The following is a 12,594-nucleotide window of genomic DNA, read 5'->3' on the forward strand; positions in this document are numbered from 1 at the left end:
TCAGCTGTCTCTAAGCCCCTGAGACTTCATCCTTTTATAATCAACTCCAACATCTTCCCAACCACCGAGATCAGACTAACTGGCCTATAGTTTCCTTTCTTCTGCCTTGCTCCCTTCTTGAAGAGTGGAGTGACATTTGTAATTTTCCATTTTTCCAGATTCATTTTTGAATCAATTGGTTCTCGAAAGATCATTACTAATGCCTCCACAATCTCTTCAGCCCCCTCTATCAAAACTCTGGGGTGTACACCATCTGCTCCAGGTGACTGATCTACCTTCAGACCTTTCAGTATCCCAAGAAACTTTCCTCTAGTTGTGGTAATTTCACACACTTCATGACCCAGCATCTGAAACTTCTACAATCCTGCTAGTCCCTTCCACAGTGAAAACTGATGCAAAATACTTATTCAGTACATCTGTCATTTCCTTGTCTCCCATTACTACTTCTCCAGCATCATTTTTCAGTGGTCCAATATCCATTCTCATCACTCTTTTCACTTTATGCAAGTTTAATATTATTGGCTAGCTTACATTTCTATTCGAACTTTACCTTCTTAATGACTTTTTTAGTTGCCTTCTGTTGTGTTTTTTTTAAAAAGCTTCCCAATCCTCTAACTTCCCACCAATTTTTGTTCAATTATGCACCCTCTCTTTGGCTTTTATGTTGGCTTTGACTTCTCTTGTTAGCCATGATTGTGCCATCTTTCCTTTAGAATACTTCTTCCTCTTTGGAATGTACGTATCCTGTGACTTCCGAATTGCTTCCAGAAATTCCAACCATTGCTGCTCTGCTGTCATCCCTGCTGTGTTCTTTTCCAATCGATTCTGGCCCAGTCCTCTCTCATGCCTGTGTAATTCCCTTTACTGCACTGTAACACTGATTCATCTAAATTTAGCTTCTCCCTCTCAAATTTTAGGGTAAATCTGATCATGTTTTCATCTCTTTTCCATCAGGTTTCTTTTACCTTAAGCTCTCGAATCAATTTTGGTCCATTACACAACACCCAATCCAGAGTATCTGATCTTCTAAGTTGGTCAATCATGAGCTGATCTTAAAAGCTATTTGTTAGGCATTCTACAAATTCCCCCCTCTTGACATCCAGCACCAACCAGATTTTCCCAATTTGCCCTCATATTGAAATCTCCCATAACTGTAACATTGCCCTTCTAATTTGTAGACCACATCTTTGCTACTGTTTGGAAGTTTGTACTGTAAATAACTCCCACCAGGGTCTTTTTAACCCTTTTAGATTTTAGGTGCTAGTTAGGAACCAAGTTAAAGGATGGGGCCTCCAGGGTAAGTCCTCTGGAAGATGAGAGTAGTAATCAATGCATTGAGCCAAAAGTGATGGGGAGATTTTAAATGGATATTTGCATCTGTATTTACTTGGTAGGTGGACTCAGAGTCTATAGAAATGAGGCAAAGCAGCAGTGAGGTTATGGATCCTATACAAGATACAGAGATGGAGGTGTTTGCTGTCTGAAGCCAGTTAGGGTGGATAAATTCACAAGGTTTGACAAGCTGTTCCTTCAGACTCTGTGGGAGGCTAGTGTAGAAATGGTAGGGACCCTAGCAGAGATACTTAAAAGATCCTTTGCCACAGATGAAATACCAATGGATTGCAAGATAACTAATGTTATTCCATTGTTAAGAAAGGCTCTAAGTATAAACCAGGAAACTATAGGCTTCTAAGCCTGACATCACTGGTGGGAATGTTATTGGGAGGTACCCTAAGTGACCAGATATGAATATTGGGATAGCATGGACTAATGAGAGATAATCAACATGGCTTTATGTGTGATAGGTTGTGTCTAACCTTTGATTTTTTTTGAGGAAGTTACCAGGAACGTTAATTAAGGTAAGACAGTAAATGTTGTCTACATGGTCTTTAGCAAGGCCTTTGACAAGGTCCCACATGGGAGGTTAGTCAAGGAGGTGCAGATGCTTGGCATTCAAGCTGAGGTAGTAAATGCAATGGACATTGCTGCAGGTGGCTACAGCAAAAAAGAGCTTTAAGTCATTAATAAGGTAAAGATGGAACATAAAAGTAAGCTAGCCAATAATATTAAGGAGGATACAAAAGTTTCTTCAGATACATAAAGTGTAAAAGAGATGCAAGAGTGGACATCAGACCACTGGAGAGGTAGTAATGGGGGACAACAAAATGGTGGACGAACTGAATAAGTATTTTCCATCAGTCTTCATGATGGAAGGCACTAGCAGTATGAGGGGTTATGTACAATCATAGTAATGTATAATAATTTATAATAAATTGAACAGTCAATGTAATATAGAGTACACTCAAATCAGTGTGAGTTCATCTGTCTGATGGCCTGGTAGAAGAAACTGTCCCAGAACCTGTTGGTCCTGGCTTTAATGTTGCGGTACCGCTTCCTGGATGGTAGCAGCTGGAATAGATTGTGGTTGGGATAGCTTAGGTCCCTAATGATCCTATGGGCCCTTTTTACACACCTGTCCTTGTAAATGTCCTGAATCATGAGAAGTTCACATCTACAGATGCGCTGGGCTGTCCACACCACTCTCTGCAGAGTCCTGAGATGAATGGAGGTACAGTTTACATACCAGTCAGGATGCTCTCAATTGTGCCCCTGTTGAAAGTTCTTAGGATCTAAGGGCCCATGTCTTTTTCACCACACAGCTGGTGTGCACAGACCACGTGAGGTCCTTGGTGATATGATTGCCGAGGAACTTGAAACTGTTTAACCTCTTAACCCTAGATCCATTGATATCAACACGAGGAAATCTGCAGATGCTGGAAATTCAAGCAACACACACAAAATGCTGGTGGAACGCAGCAGGCCAGGCAGCATCTATAGGGAGAAGTACTTTCGACATTTCGGGCCGAGACCCTTCGTCCTGATGAAGAGTCTCAGACCGAAACGTCGACAGTGCTTCTCCCTATAGATGCTGCCTGGCCTGTTGCGTTCCACCAGCATTTTGTGTGTGTTGTTCCATTGATGTCAATAGGGGTTAGCCTGTCTCCATTGCTCCTGTAATCCACAACAAGCTCCTTTGTTTTTGCGACATTGAGGGAGAGGTTGTTTTCTTGACACCACTATTTTAGAGAGATGACTTCTTCCGTGTAGGCCACTTTGTTATTGTTTGAGGTAAGGCCAATCAATGAAGTATCGCCAGCAAATTTAATTAGCAGATTGGAGCTGTGGGTGGTGATACCGTTATGGGTATACAGGAAATAAAGGATTTTGGAAAGATGCAACAATAACAGGGTTGTTATCTTGGGTGACTTTAACTTCCCTAATATTGATTGGCACTGATTAGTTCCAACTATTTAGACGGGGCAGAGTTTAAGTGTGTCCAAGACGGATTCCTGTCACAGTATGTTGACAGGCCGACTAGGGGGAATGCCATACTAGATCTAGTATTAGGTAACGAACTGGGTCAGGTCACAGATCTGTCAGTGGGTAAGCATCTGGGGGACAGTGTCCTCCACTCCCTGGCCTTTAGCATTATCATGGAAAAGGAGAGAATCAAAGTGAACAGGAAAATTTTTAATTGGGGAAGGGAAAATTGTGAGGCTATAAGGCTAGAACTTGCGGGTGTGAATTGGGATGATGTTTTTGCAGGAAAATGTACTATGGACATGTGGTCAATGTTTAGGGATCTTTTGCAGGATGTTAGGGATAAATTCATCCTGGTGAGGAAGATAAAGAATGGTAGGGAGAAGGAACCATGGGTGCCAAGTGAGGTGGAAAATCTAGTCAGGTGGAAGAAGGCAGCATACATGAGGTTTAGGAAGCAAGGATCAGATGGGTCTATTGAGGAATATAGGGTAGCAAGAAAGGAGCTTAAGAAGGGGCTGAGCAGAGCAAGAAGAGGGCATGAGAAGGCCTTGGCGAGTAGGGTAAAGGAAAACCCCAAGGCATTCTTCAATTATGTGAAGAACAAAAGGATGACAGGAGTGAAGGTAGGACCGATTAGAGATAAAGGTAGGGAGATGTGCCTGGAGGCTGTGGAAGTGAGTGAGATCCTCAATGAATACTTCTCTTTGGTATTCACCAATGAGAGGGAACTTGATGATGGTGAGGAAAATATGAGTGAGGTTGAAGTTCTGGAGCATGTTGATATTAAGGGAGAGGAGGTGTTAGAGTTACATTAGCACGGATAAGTCCCCGGGGACTGATGGAATATTCCCCAGGCTGCTCCACGAGGCGAGGGAAGAGACTGCTGAGCCTCTGGCTAGGATCTTTATGTCCTCATTGTCCACGGAAATGGTACCGGAGAATTGGAGGGAGGCAAATGTTATCCCCTTGTTCAAAAAAGGTAGTAGGGATAGTCCAGGTAATTATAGACCAGTACGCCTTATGTCTGTGGTGGGAAAGCTGTTGGATAAGATTCTTAGAGATAGGATCTATGGTCATTTAGAGAATCATGGTCTGATCAGGGATAGTCAGCATGGCTTTGTGAAGGGCAGATTGTGTCTAACAAGCCTGATAGAGTTCTTTGAGGAGGTGACCAGGCATATAGATGAGGGTACTGCAGTTGAGGTGATCTACATGGATTTTAGTAAGGCATTTGATAAGGTTCCACACAGTAAGCTTATTCAGAAAGTCAGAACACATGGGATCCAGGGAGGTTTGGCCAGGTGGATTCAGAATTGGCTTGCCTGCAGAAGGCAGAGGGTCGTGGTGGAGGGAGTACATTCAGATTGGAGGGTTGTGACTAGTGGTGTCCCCCAAGGTTCTGTTTTGGGACCTTTGCTTTTCATGATTTTTATTAATGACCTGGATGTGGGGCTAGAAGGGTGGGTTGGCAAATTTGCAGATGACACATATGTTGGTGGTGGTATGGATAGTGTAGAGGATTGTCGAAGATTGCTGAGAGATATTGTTAGGATGCAGAAGTGGGCTGAGAAGTGGCAGATGGAGTTCAACCCGGAGAAGTGTGAGGTAGTATAGTTTGGAAGGACAAACTCCAAGGCAGAGTACAAAGTAAATGGCAGGATACTTGGTAGTGTGGAGGAACAGAGGGATCTGGGGGTGGATGTCCACAGATCCATAAAAGTTGCCTCACAGGTAGATAGGGTAGTTAAAAAAGCTTATGGGGTGTTAAGACATACAAACAAGCTGGATCAACTCAGCAGGTTGGGCAGCTTAGCTTTCATAAGTCGAGGGTTAGAGTTAAGAGTCACGAGGTAATGATGCAGCTCTATAAATCTCTGGTTAGGCCACAGTTGGAGTACTGTGTCCAGTTCTGGTCGCCTAACTATAGGAAGAATGTGGAAGCATTGGAAAGGGTACAGAGGAGATTTGCCTGATTTAGAGAGTATGCATTATGCTTTTTCCACTGAGGAAAAAAAAACCAGAGGACCTGGGTTAAGGGTGAAGGGAAAAAAAGTTTAAAGGGAACATTGGGGGGGGGGGGGGAGCTTCTTCACATAGAGAGTGGTGGGAGTGTGGAATGAGCTGCCAGATGAAGTGGTAAATGTGGGCTCACTTTTAACATTTGAGAAAAACTTGGACAGGTACATGGATGAGAGGTGTATGGAGGGATATGGGCCAGGTGCAGGTCAGTGGGACTAGGCAGATAAATGTTTCGGCACAGCTAAGAAGGGCCAAAAGGCCTGTTTCTGTGCAGTAATGTTCTATTGTTCTATGATCATACGTTAAGGGAGCTAGGGCTTTACTCTTTGGAGAGAAAGAGAATGAGAGGAGATATGATGAGGTATACAAGATATTAAGAGGAATAGATAGACAGCCAGCGCCTCTTCCCCAGGGCAGCTCTGTTCAACACAAGATGACATGGCTTTAAGGCAAGGGGTGGGAAGTTCAAGGGGGATATTAGAGGAAGGTTTTTTTTTACTCGGAGAGTGGTTGGTGTGTGGAATGCACTGCCTGAGTCAGTGGTGGAGGCAGATACACTAGTGAAATTTAAGAGACTACTAGACAGGTATATGGAGGAATTTAAGGTGGGGGGGTATATGGGAGGCAGGATTTCAGGGTCATCACAACATTGTGGGCTGAAGGGCCTGTACTGTGCTGTAATATTCTATGTTCCTTCAACAGAACCTCTTTCTTCATTCTACCTTAGTCATTGCTACCCACATGGACCACGACAATTGGATCTTTCCCCTCCCACTGTAAATTCCTCCGCAGGTAAGATAAAATGTCCTGAACCTGGGCACCAGGGAGGCAACACAGCCTTTAGGACACTCTATCCCTGCAACAGAGAACTCTGTCTATTCTCCTGACTATACTATCCCAAATAACACTACATTTCTCTTCTCTCCCCCTTTTGAATTGCTGCCTGAACTACAGTACCAACAGTTAGGTTTCTCATCTTTCCTACAGCCCCCACTCTCAGCCACACAGGGAACAAGAATCTCAGACCTGTTAGACAATCTCAAGGACTGAGGCTCCTCCAGCACTGTCTCTTGGATCCCACTACCCGTCTCACTCACAGTCACAGCCTTTTGTCCCAGACCACAGACTGAATTTGAGGCAGCTAATCTAAAGGGTGTGACTACCTCCTGATACAGCGAATCCAGTTAACTCTCCCACTCCCTGATGTGCCACAGTGTTTGAAGCTCAGATTCCAGATAATCAACTTTGAGTCTGAGTTCCTCGAGCAGACAACACTTGCTTCAGATGTGGTCACCAGGAACCACAATGGGGTCCACCAGCTCCCACATGATGCAGCTACAGAACATCACCTGATCCTGAATCAACCCTTTATATAATTAGCTGTAATTTAGTGACTTTTTATTCAACCACTATAAAGCCTTACTTGCTACTTACCTGTGCCTCCTTGCCAAAGCCTCAAGTTCTCACTTCTTCACTGGTCCCCTCACACAATGGCCACCCTGCTTTGACCCTGTTTTACTTAAATTTTCTCTTGCTAATGAATCGCGAACTGATTGGTCTGCTGTTAATGCACTGAGCCCTGTGAAATGCTCCTTTTTTAAACTCTTCTCCCCGATGTGTGCAGAGCTCTCTCTCTCATCAAATCAATTGGTCTGCCGCTAATGCTTTTCTGCACCCTTTCCAAAGCCTCTACATCCTTCCTGCAATGGGGTAACCAAAACTGAAAACAAAATTTGGGATGTAGCCTAACTAAAGTTTTACTGAGCTGCAACGTAACAACCTGACTCTTCAACTCATTCCTCAACTAATAAAAACAAGCATGCCATGTGCTTTCTTTATACCCTATCAACCTGTGCAGCCACTTTCAGGAAGCTATGAACTTGGACCCAAGGTCTCTCTATAAATCAACACCATTATGGATCCTGCCACTAACTGTTTACACTGTCCCTTCACATTTGATCTCTCAAAGTACAACACTTCATTTGCTCAGATTATACTCCCTCTGCTCATATCTGTAACTGATCGATATCCCATTGTGTCTCTTGGAAATCTTGTAAACCGGAGTTTCCCAATCATTTTTATGCCATGGACCCCTACCATTAAGCAAGGGACCTTTGTTTTATAACATCCACAAAACGATTCTTTGTATCATCTGTGAATTTACTAACCCACCCATAAACATTTTCATTCAAGTCATTTATATCTTTCACAAACGGCAGAATATATCTATCCCAGTATGGATTTCTGAAGAAGACTACAAGTCACAAACCTCCAGCTTGAATATGCCCTATTGACCATTTTGGATTCTGTGGCTCTCCAAATACTAAAATCTTATTTCTATGAATCTTCTCCAATAACTTCCCTGCCACTTATATGAGACACACCAGTGTATAGATACCAGGATTATTCCTATTTACCTCCTTCAATGAGGGGGGATCTTATTTAAACCTGTCGAATATTGAAAGGTCTAGATAGAGTGGACTAGGAGAGGATGTTTCCAACAATGGGGGAGTCTAGGACCAGTGGGTACAGCTTCAGAACAGAGAAAAGGATGTCTAATTAGAACAATCCTGTCCTGTCTCCCTTTCTCTTCACTATCTACACCTCGAACTTCAGCTACAACACAGAGTCTTGCCATCTTCAGAAGTTTTCTGATGACTCTGCCATAGTTGGATGCATCAGCAAGGGAGATGAGGCTGAGTACAGGGCTACGGTGGGAAACTTTGTCACATGGTATGAGCAGAATCATCTGCAGCTTAATGTGAAAAAGACTAAGGAGCTGGTGGTGGACCTGAGGAGGGCTAAGGTACCAGTAACCCCTGTTTCCATCCAAGGGGTCAGTGTGGACATGGTGGAGGATTACAAATACCTGGGGATATGAATGGACAATAAACTGGACTGGTCAAAGAACACTGAGGCTGTCTTTAAGAAGGGGCAGAGCCGTCTCTATTTCCTGAGGAGACTGAGGTCCTTTAACATCTGCTGGACGATGCTGAGGATGTTCTACGAGGCTGTGGTGGCCAGTGCTATCATGTTTGCTGTTGTGTGCTGGGGCAGCAGGCTGAGGGTAGCAGACATCAACAGAATTAACAAATTTATTCGTAAGGCCAGTGATGTTGTGGGGCTGGAACTGGACTCTCTGACGGTGGTGTCTGAAAAGAGGATGCTGTCCAAGTTGCATGCCATCTTGGACAATGACTCCCATCCACTCCATAATGTACTGGTTAGGCACAGGAGTACATTCAGCCAGAGACTCATTCCACCGAGATGTAACACTGAGCGTCATAGGAAGTCATTCCTACCTGTGGCCATCAAACTTTACAACTCCTCCCTCGGAGTGTCAGACACCCCGTGCCAATAGGCTGGTCCTGGTCTTATTTCCACTTGGCATGATTAACTTATTATTTAATTATTTATGGTTTATATTGCTATATTTCTTCACTATTCTTGGTTGGTGCGGCTGTAATGAAACCCAATTTCCCTCAGGATCAATAAAGTATGTCTGTCTGTCTGTCAAAGATGAAGAAGAATTTACTTATTGAGATACAGTGTGAAATAGGCCCTTCCAACTGTGCTACCCAGCAACCCACAATTTAACCCTAGACTAATCACGGGACAATTTCCAATGTCCATTTAACATACTAAACCGGTACATTTTTGGGAGGGGAAGCTGATGTATCCAGAGAAAACCCATAATTTCCACAGAAAGGACAGACTGGCTCCTTACAGATGTTGTTGGAATTGAACTCCAAACTCTGATGACCCAAGCTGTAATAGTGCACTAACAGCTATGCTACCATGGCACCCTCTTTAACCAGAGGGTGGTGAATCAGTGGAATTCATTGCCACAAATGGCTGTGGAAGTCAAGTCATTGGGTAGAGTTAAAGTGGAGAATGATAGGTTTTTTTTATTAGTCAGTGTGACAAAGGTTATGGGGAGAAAGCAGGAGAATTGGGTTGAGAAGGATGATAAATCAGCCATAATGGAATGGCAGAGTAGATCCGATGGGCTGATTGACCAAATTCTGCTTCTGTGTCTTAAATTCTGCTTGAATGTCTTATGGGCTTCAACAATAAAACAGTTGATACTCACCAAGATTTTGTGTGCAACTAGAGAGGACACTAAGATCTTAGTCATGCAGCAGCAGTCTTAACTCTTGCCTCTCTCAGTAACCTAGTGTATATTCCATCAGATATTGGGGACTTTTTCACCTTCATATTCTTCAATAGTTCTAACTCTTCCTCTTCCTTTATCTCAAAATGCCGTAATATTTTAGCATGTTTCACACTGATCTCACTGTCTTCCACTTCTCCTTGATAAATATCAATTCAAAATACCCATCTAGGATCTTGTTCACAGTCTCTGTTTCCAAGTACATCTTCTCACCTTTATCTTTGAGGTCCTACATTCTCTTGCTCTTAGTGGAGGTTTAGAATGCCTAGGAGTTATCTTTAATCGTACACGCCAATGACATTTCATGGTTCCTCTTGTCTCTCCTAATTCCTGTTTTGAGTATTTCTAGAAGTTCAAAATATTCCTCATGCTCATATTCCTCTATGGCTGTAGAGGATATTCCAATGTTCCCAGTAGGTTAATAGAGAAAGCCTCTTTGCAACCAATAGTCAAAGGATAAAATGTGTATATGTTATCACAGGGTGGAGAGTCTGTAATCCCTTCCAAAATGCCCTTAATTTGAGGTTCTGTGGAATCAATAGTAAAATAACTTGTGGGGGAAGCAGAACCAGTGGCCAGTTCTCTCTCACTTGACACAGTGAAAGTCAGCTTATCCTCAGGCCTGTGATTTGGAAGAGAAGGCTGTCTAAGAAAGGATTTCTACATTGAGATCTTGGAACAGTCTCAGTTTTGTTTCCAGAGGCTGTCAAATAGAAAGCTGGCAGCAAGTAAGTTGAGCAAGAGGAGTTTGGTTCTTCATAATGTTTCTACTCACCGTTGGTGGACTCCTGCTATGGTCACCATATGTAAATAATTCATAAAGCACAACACCAAAACTCCAAACATCTGACTCTCTAGAGAATTTGCTGTCAGATAGAGATTCAATTGCATACCTAAGCACAAAGAGAATTTGATTAAAATTTTAGTCTAGACTTCCCACTTGGTACCATCAACATATTGGTAAAACTTCCACTGACCTGAAGGGTTAGCAGTGTACATCAACAAAATATACCAAAGTGCACCATTTATTAAATTTGTAATTTTTTTCAGTCTGTATCCATGTTCTGCAGTGGGGAGTTCCTGAGGTGGGCCTTGGTTTAATGATGCTGGAGTTACCGATGAACACTGATGACTTTGACCAGTGGTCTTTTCTGTTTGCTGGACAATGTTATCAACCCTGGTCATGATGGACTGTAAATGGGGAGCAAACATGTATAAAATGGTGTTCCTATGTGCCTTCTGGGTTGTAGAACTTATTGGCTTAGAAGGTGCATATCCACCATGCATAGTACACTGGATGTGGAGGGAGTGAATGATTAGTGAGGTAAATGTATTGTGGAATAAGTGGGGTAGATTGTCCTCAAGATCAAGTTTCAGCTGTGCCAGTATTCCCACACGTGCAGCACAGCCATCACTTCTATCCTTGGTATCACTATCCTTCAACAGCAGAGATGTGCAGGAACTCACTGAGCCAACAGAGGTGGCCCTCGTTGTTGATTAAATGCAGTGACAGGTAGTGACAGATGTACAAGGAATGAGGAGGTGGCTAATGACAGAAAGAGCTGCAAAATCAAACATGCACAAGGCAATTAATCATTCTGGCCAGCTAGGCACACTGGTCTCCCTAATGGTTTTGATAAGAAAGATTGAATTTACAAAGGTACAGAAGTGATGTAATTGAAAAATGGCACTGGAGTTTCTCAGTGCCCTGTGACTGAGGGAAACCAGTTTATCTGCCACCTACTTGGCCTTTTCTCCTTGGAGTGACGGAGGATGAGAGGTAACCTGATAGAGGTGTATAAGATGATGAGAGGCATTGATCGTGTGGATAGTCAGAGGCTTTTTCCCAGAGCTGAAATGGCTAACACGAGAGGGCACAGTTTTAAGGTGCTTGGAAAGTAGGTACAGATAAGATGTCGGGGCAAGTTTTTTATGCAGAGTGGAGAGTGCGTGGAACGGGCTGCCAGCGACGGTGGTGGAGGTGGATACAAAGGGGTCTTTTAAGAGACTCTTGGATAGGTGGAGCTTGAAAACATAGAGGGATATAGGTAACCCTAGATGATTTCTAAAGTAAGTACATGTTCGGCACAGCATTGTGGGCCAAAAGGCCTGTAATGTGCTGTAGGTTTTCTATGTTTCTATGTTACTTTTTTTTTTACGTGAGACCATGACCTCCTCAAACTGAAATATCTGTATTTTGGATGTTATACAGCCAGACAGCAGAACTGAGAGGATATTTGGTGGGTAAAAAACAAAGAAGCAGAACAAAGAACAAGGCAATGAACAATAGATATGAGTGGGGGTGTGGAGAGCCATATTGTGGTTTGCACCAGCTTCAATACATAATTGACAATGGGTTGCTTTGGAAAGAAATGAACATGAGTTTCCAGGAGTGGATACTAACCAACCAATGGACTGCTCTTACCAAAAGATTGGACTCTCTCCTGCCTCCAAAACTTTATAGTAATCCTTGTCTCCAGGCAGAATCTTGGTTAGACCAAAATCACCTATTTTTACACAGGTGCCACTTTTTACAAGGATGTTCCGAGTTGCCAGATCCCTGTGTACATATCGTTTTGAGCCGAGGTATTCCATTCCCTTTCAATAAGAACAGAAATGATTAGCACCAGGTTGTAGGCAGCAACACTCTTTTTCCAGCAGTCTCATTAATGCTTTGGCTAAACCATGTCTAAGAGAAATTTTTCAATCTTTATCCAGTTATCAGTTTGAAGAATAACTCAGAAACTCTGAGATTCAACAGCTGGACACTGATTCAAAATCTGAAAATAAAACTCACAATAGTTAAAAATTGAGAGTTCAAAAAAATGAACCCTTGGCATAAAGTCCAATTTCTGACAATGATGGCAATGTGATTGGCAGATTTGGGGATTGGGTAAGGTCTCTATGATTAACTGTCAGAAATCATTCTTTGGAGAAATGGAGAACTTTTCAAACAAATGGAAGACTTGATATTATCAAATTGTACTTGTCAGATGTACTTGTTTGATGGCAAATTCTACATCAATGAGATGGGCTGCAATGGCCTAGGTAAGTAGCCAAGAATGTGTCCAGAGTTA

At 42.8% G+C, this 12,594-nt stretch overlaps 1 protein-coding gene across 5 annotated transcripts in view; it reads right to left on the reverse strand.

The window, feature by feature from the left end:
• LOC140739678 (tyrosine-protein kinase JAK2-like) overlaps nt 1-12,594 on the reverse strand; it is a 254,486-nt gene that overhangs the window by 9,347 nt on the left and 232,545 nt on the right. For all 5 annotated transcript variants that reach the window (XM_073068052.1, XM_073068054.1, XM_073068049.1 and 2 more), the window contains 2 exons: nt 11,943-12,115; nt 10,293-10,410 (listed from right to left, as the gene is read on the reverse strand). In XM_073068052.1, coding sequence (XP_072924153.1) covers nt 10,293-10,410; nt 11,943-12,115 — 291 coding nt within the window. The remainder of the gene's footprint in view (nt 1-10,292; nt 10,411-11,942; nt 12,116-12,594) is intronic.

This window comes from Hemitrygon akajei, chromosome 16, assembly GCF_048418815.1.
Source record: "Hemitrygon akajei chromosome 16, sHemAka1.3, whole genome shotgun sequence".
Taxonomy (NCBI): Eukaryota; Metazoa; Chordata; class Chondrichthyes; order Myliobatiformes; family Dasyatidae; genus Hemitrygon; species Hemitrygon akajei.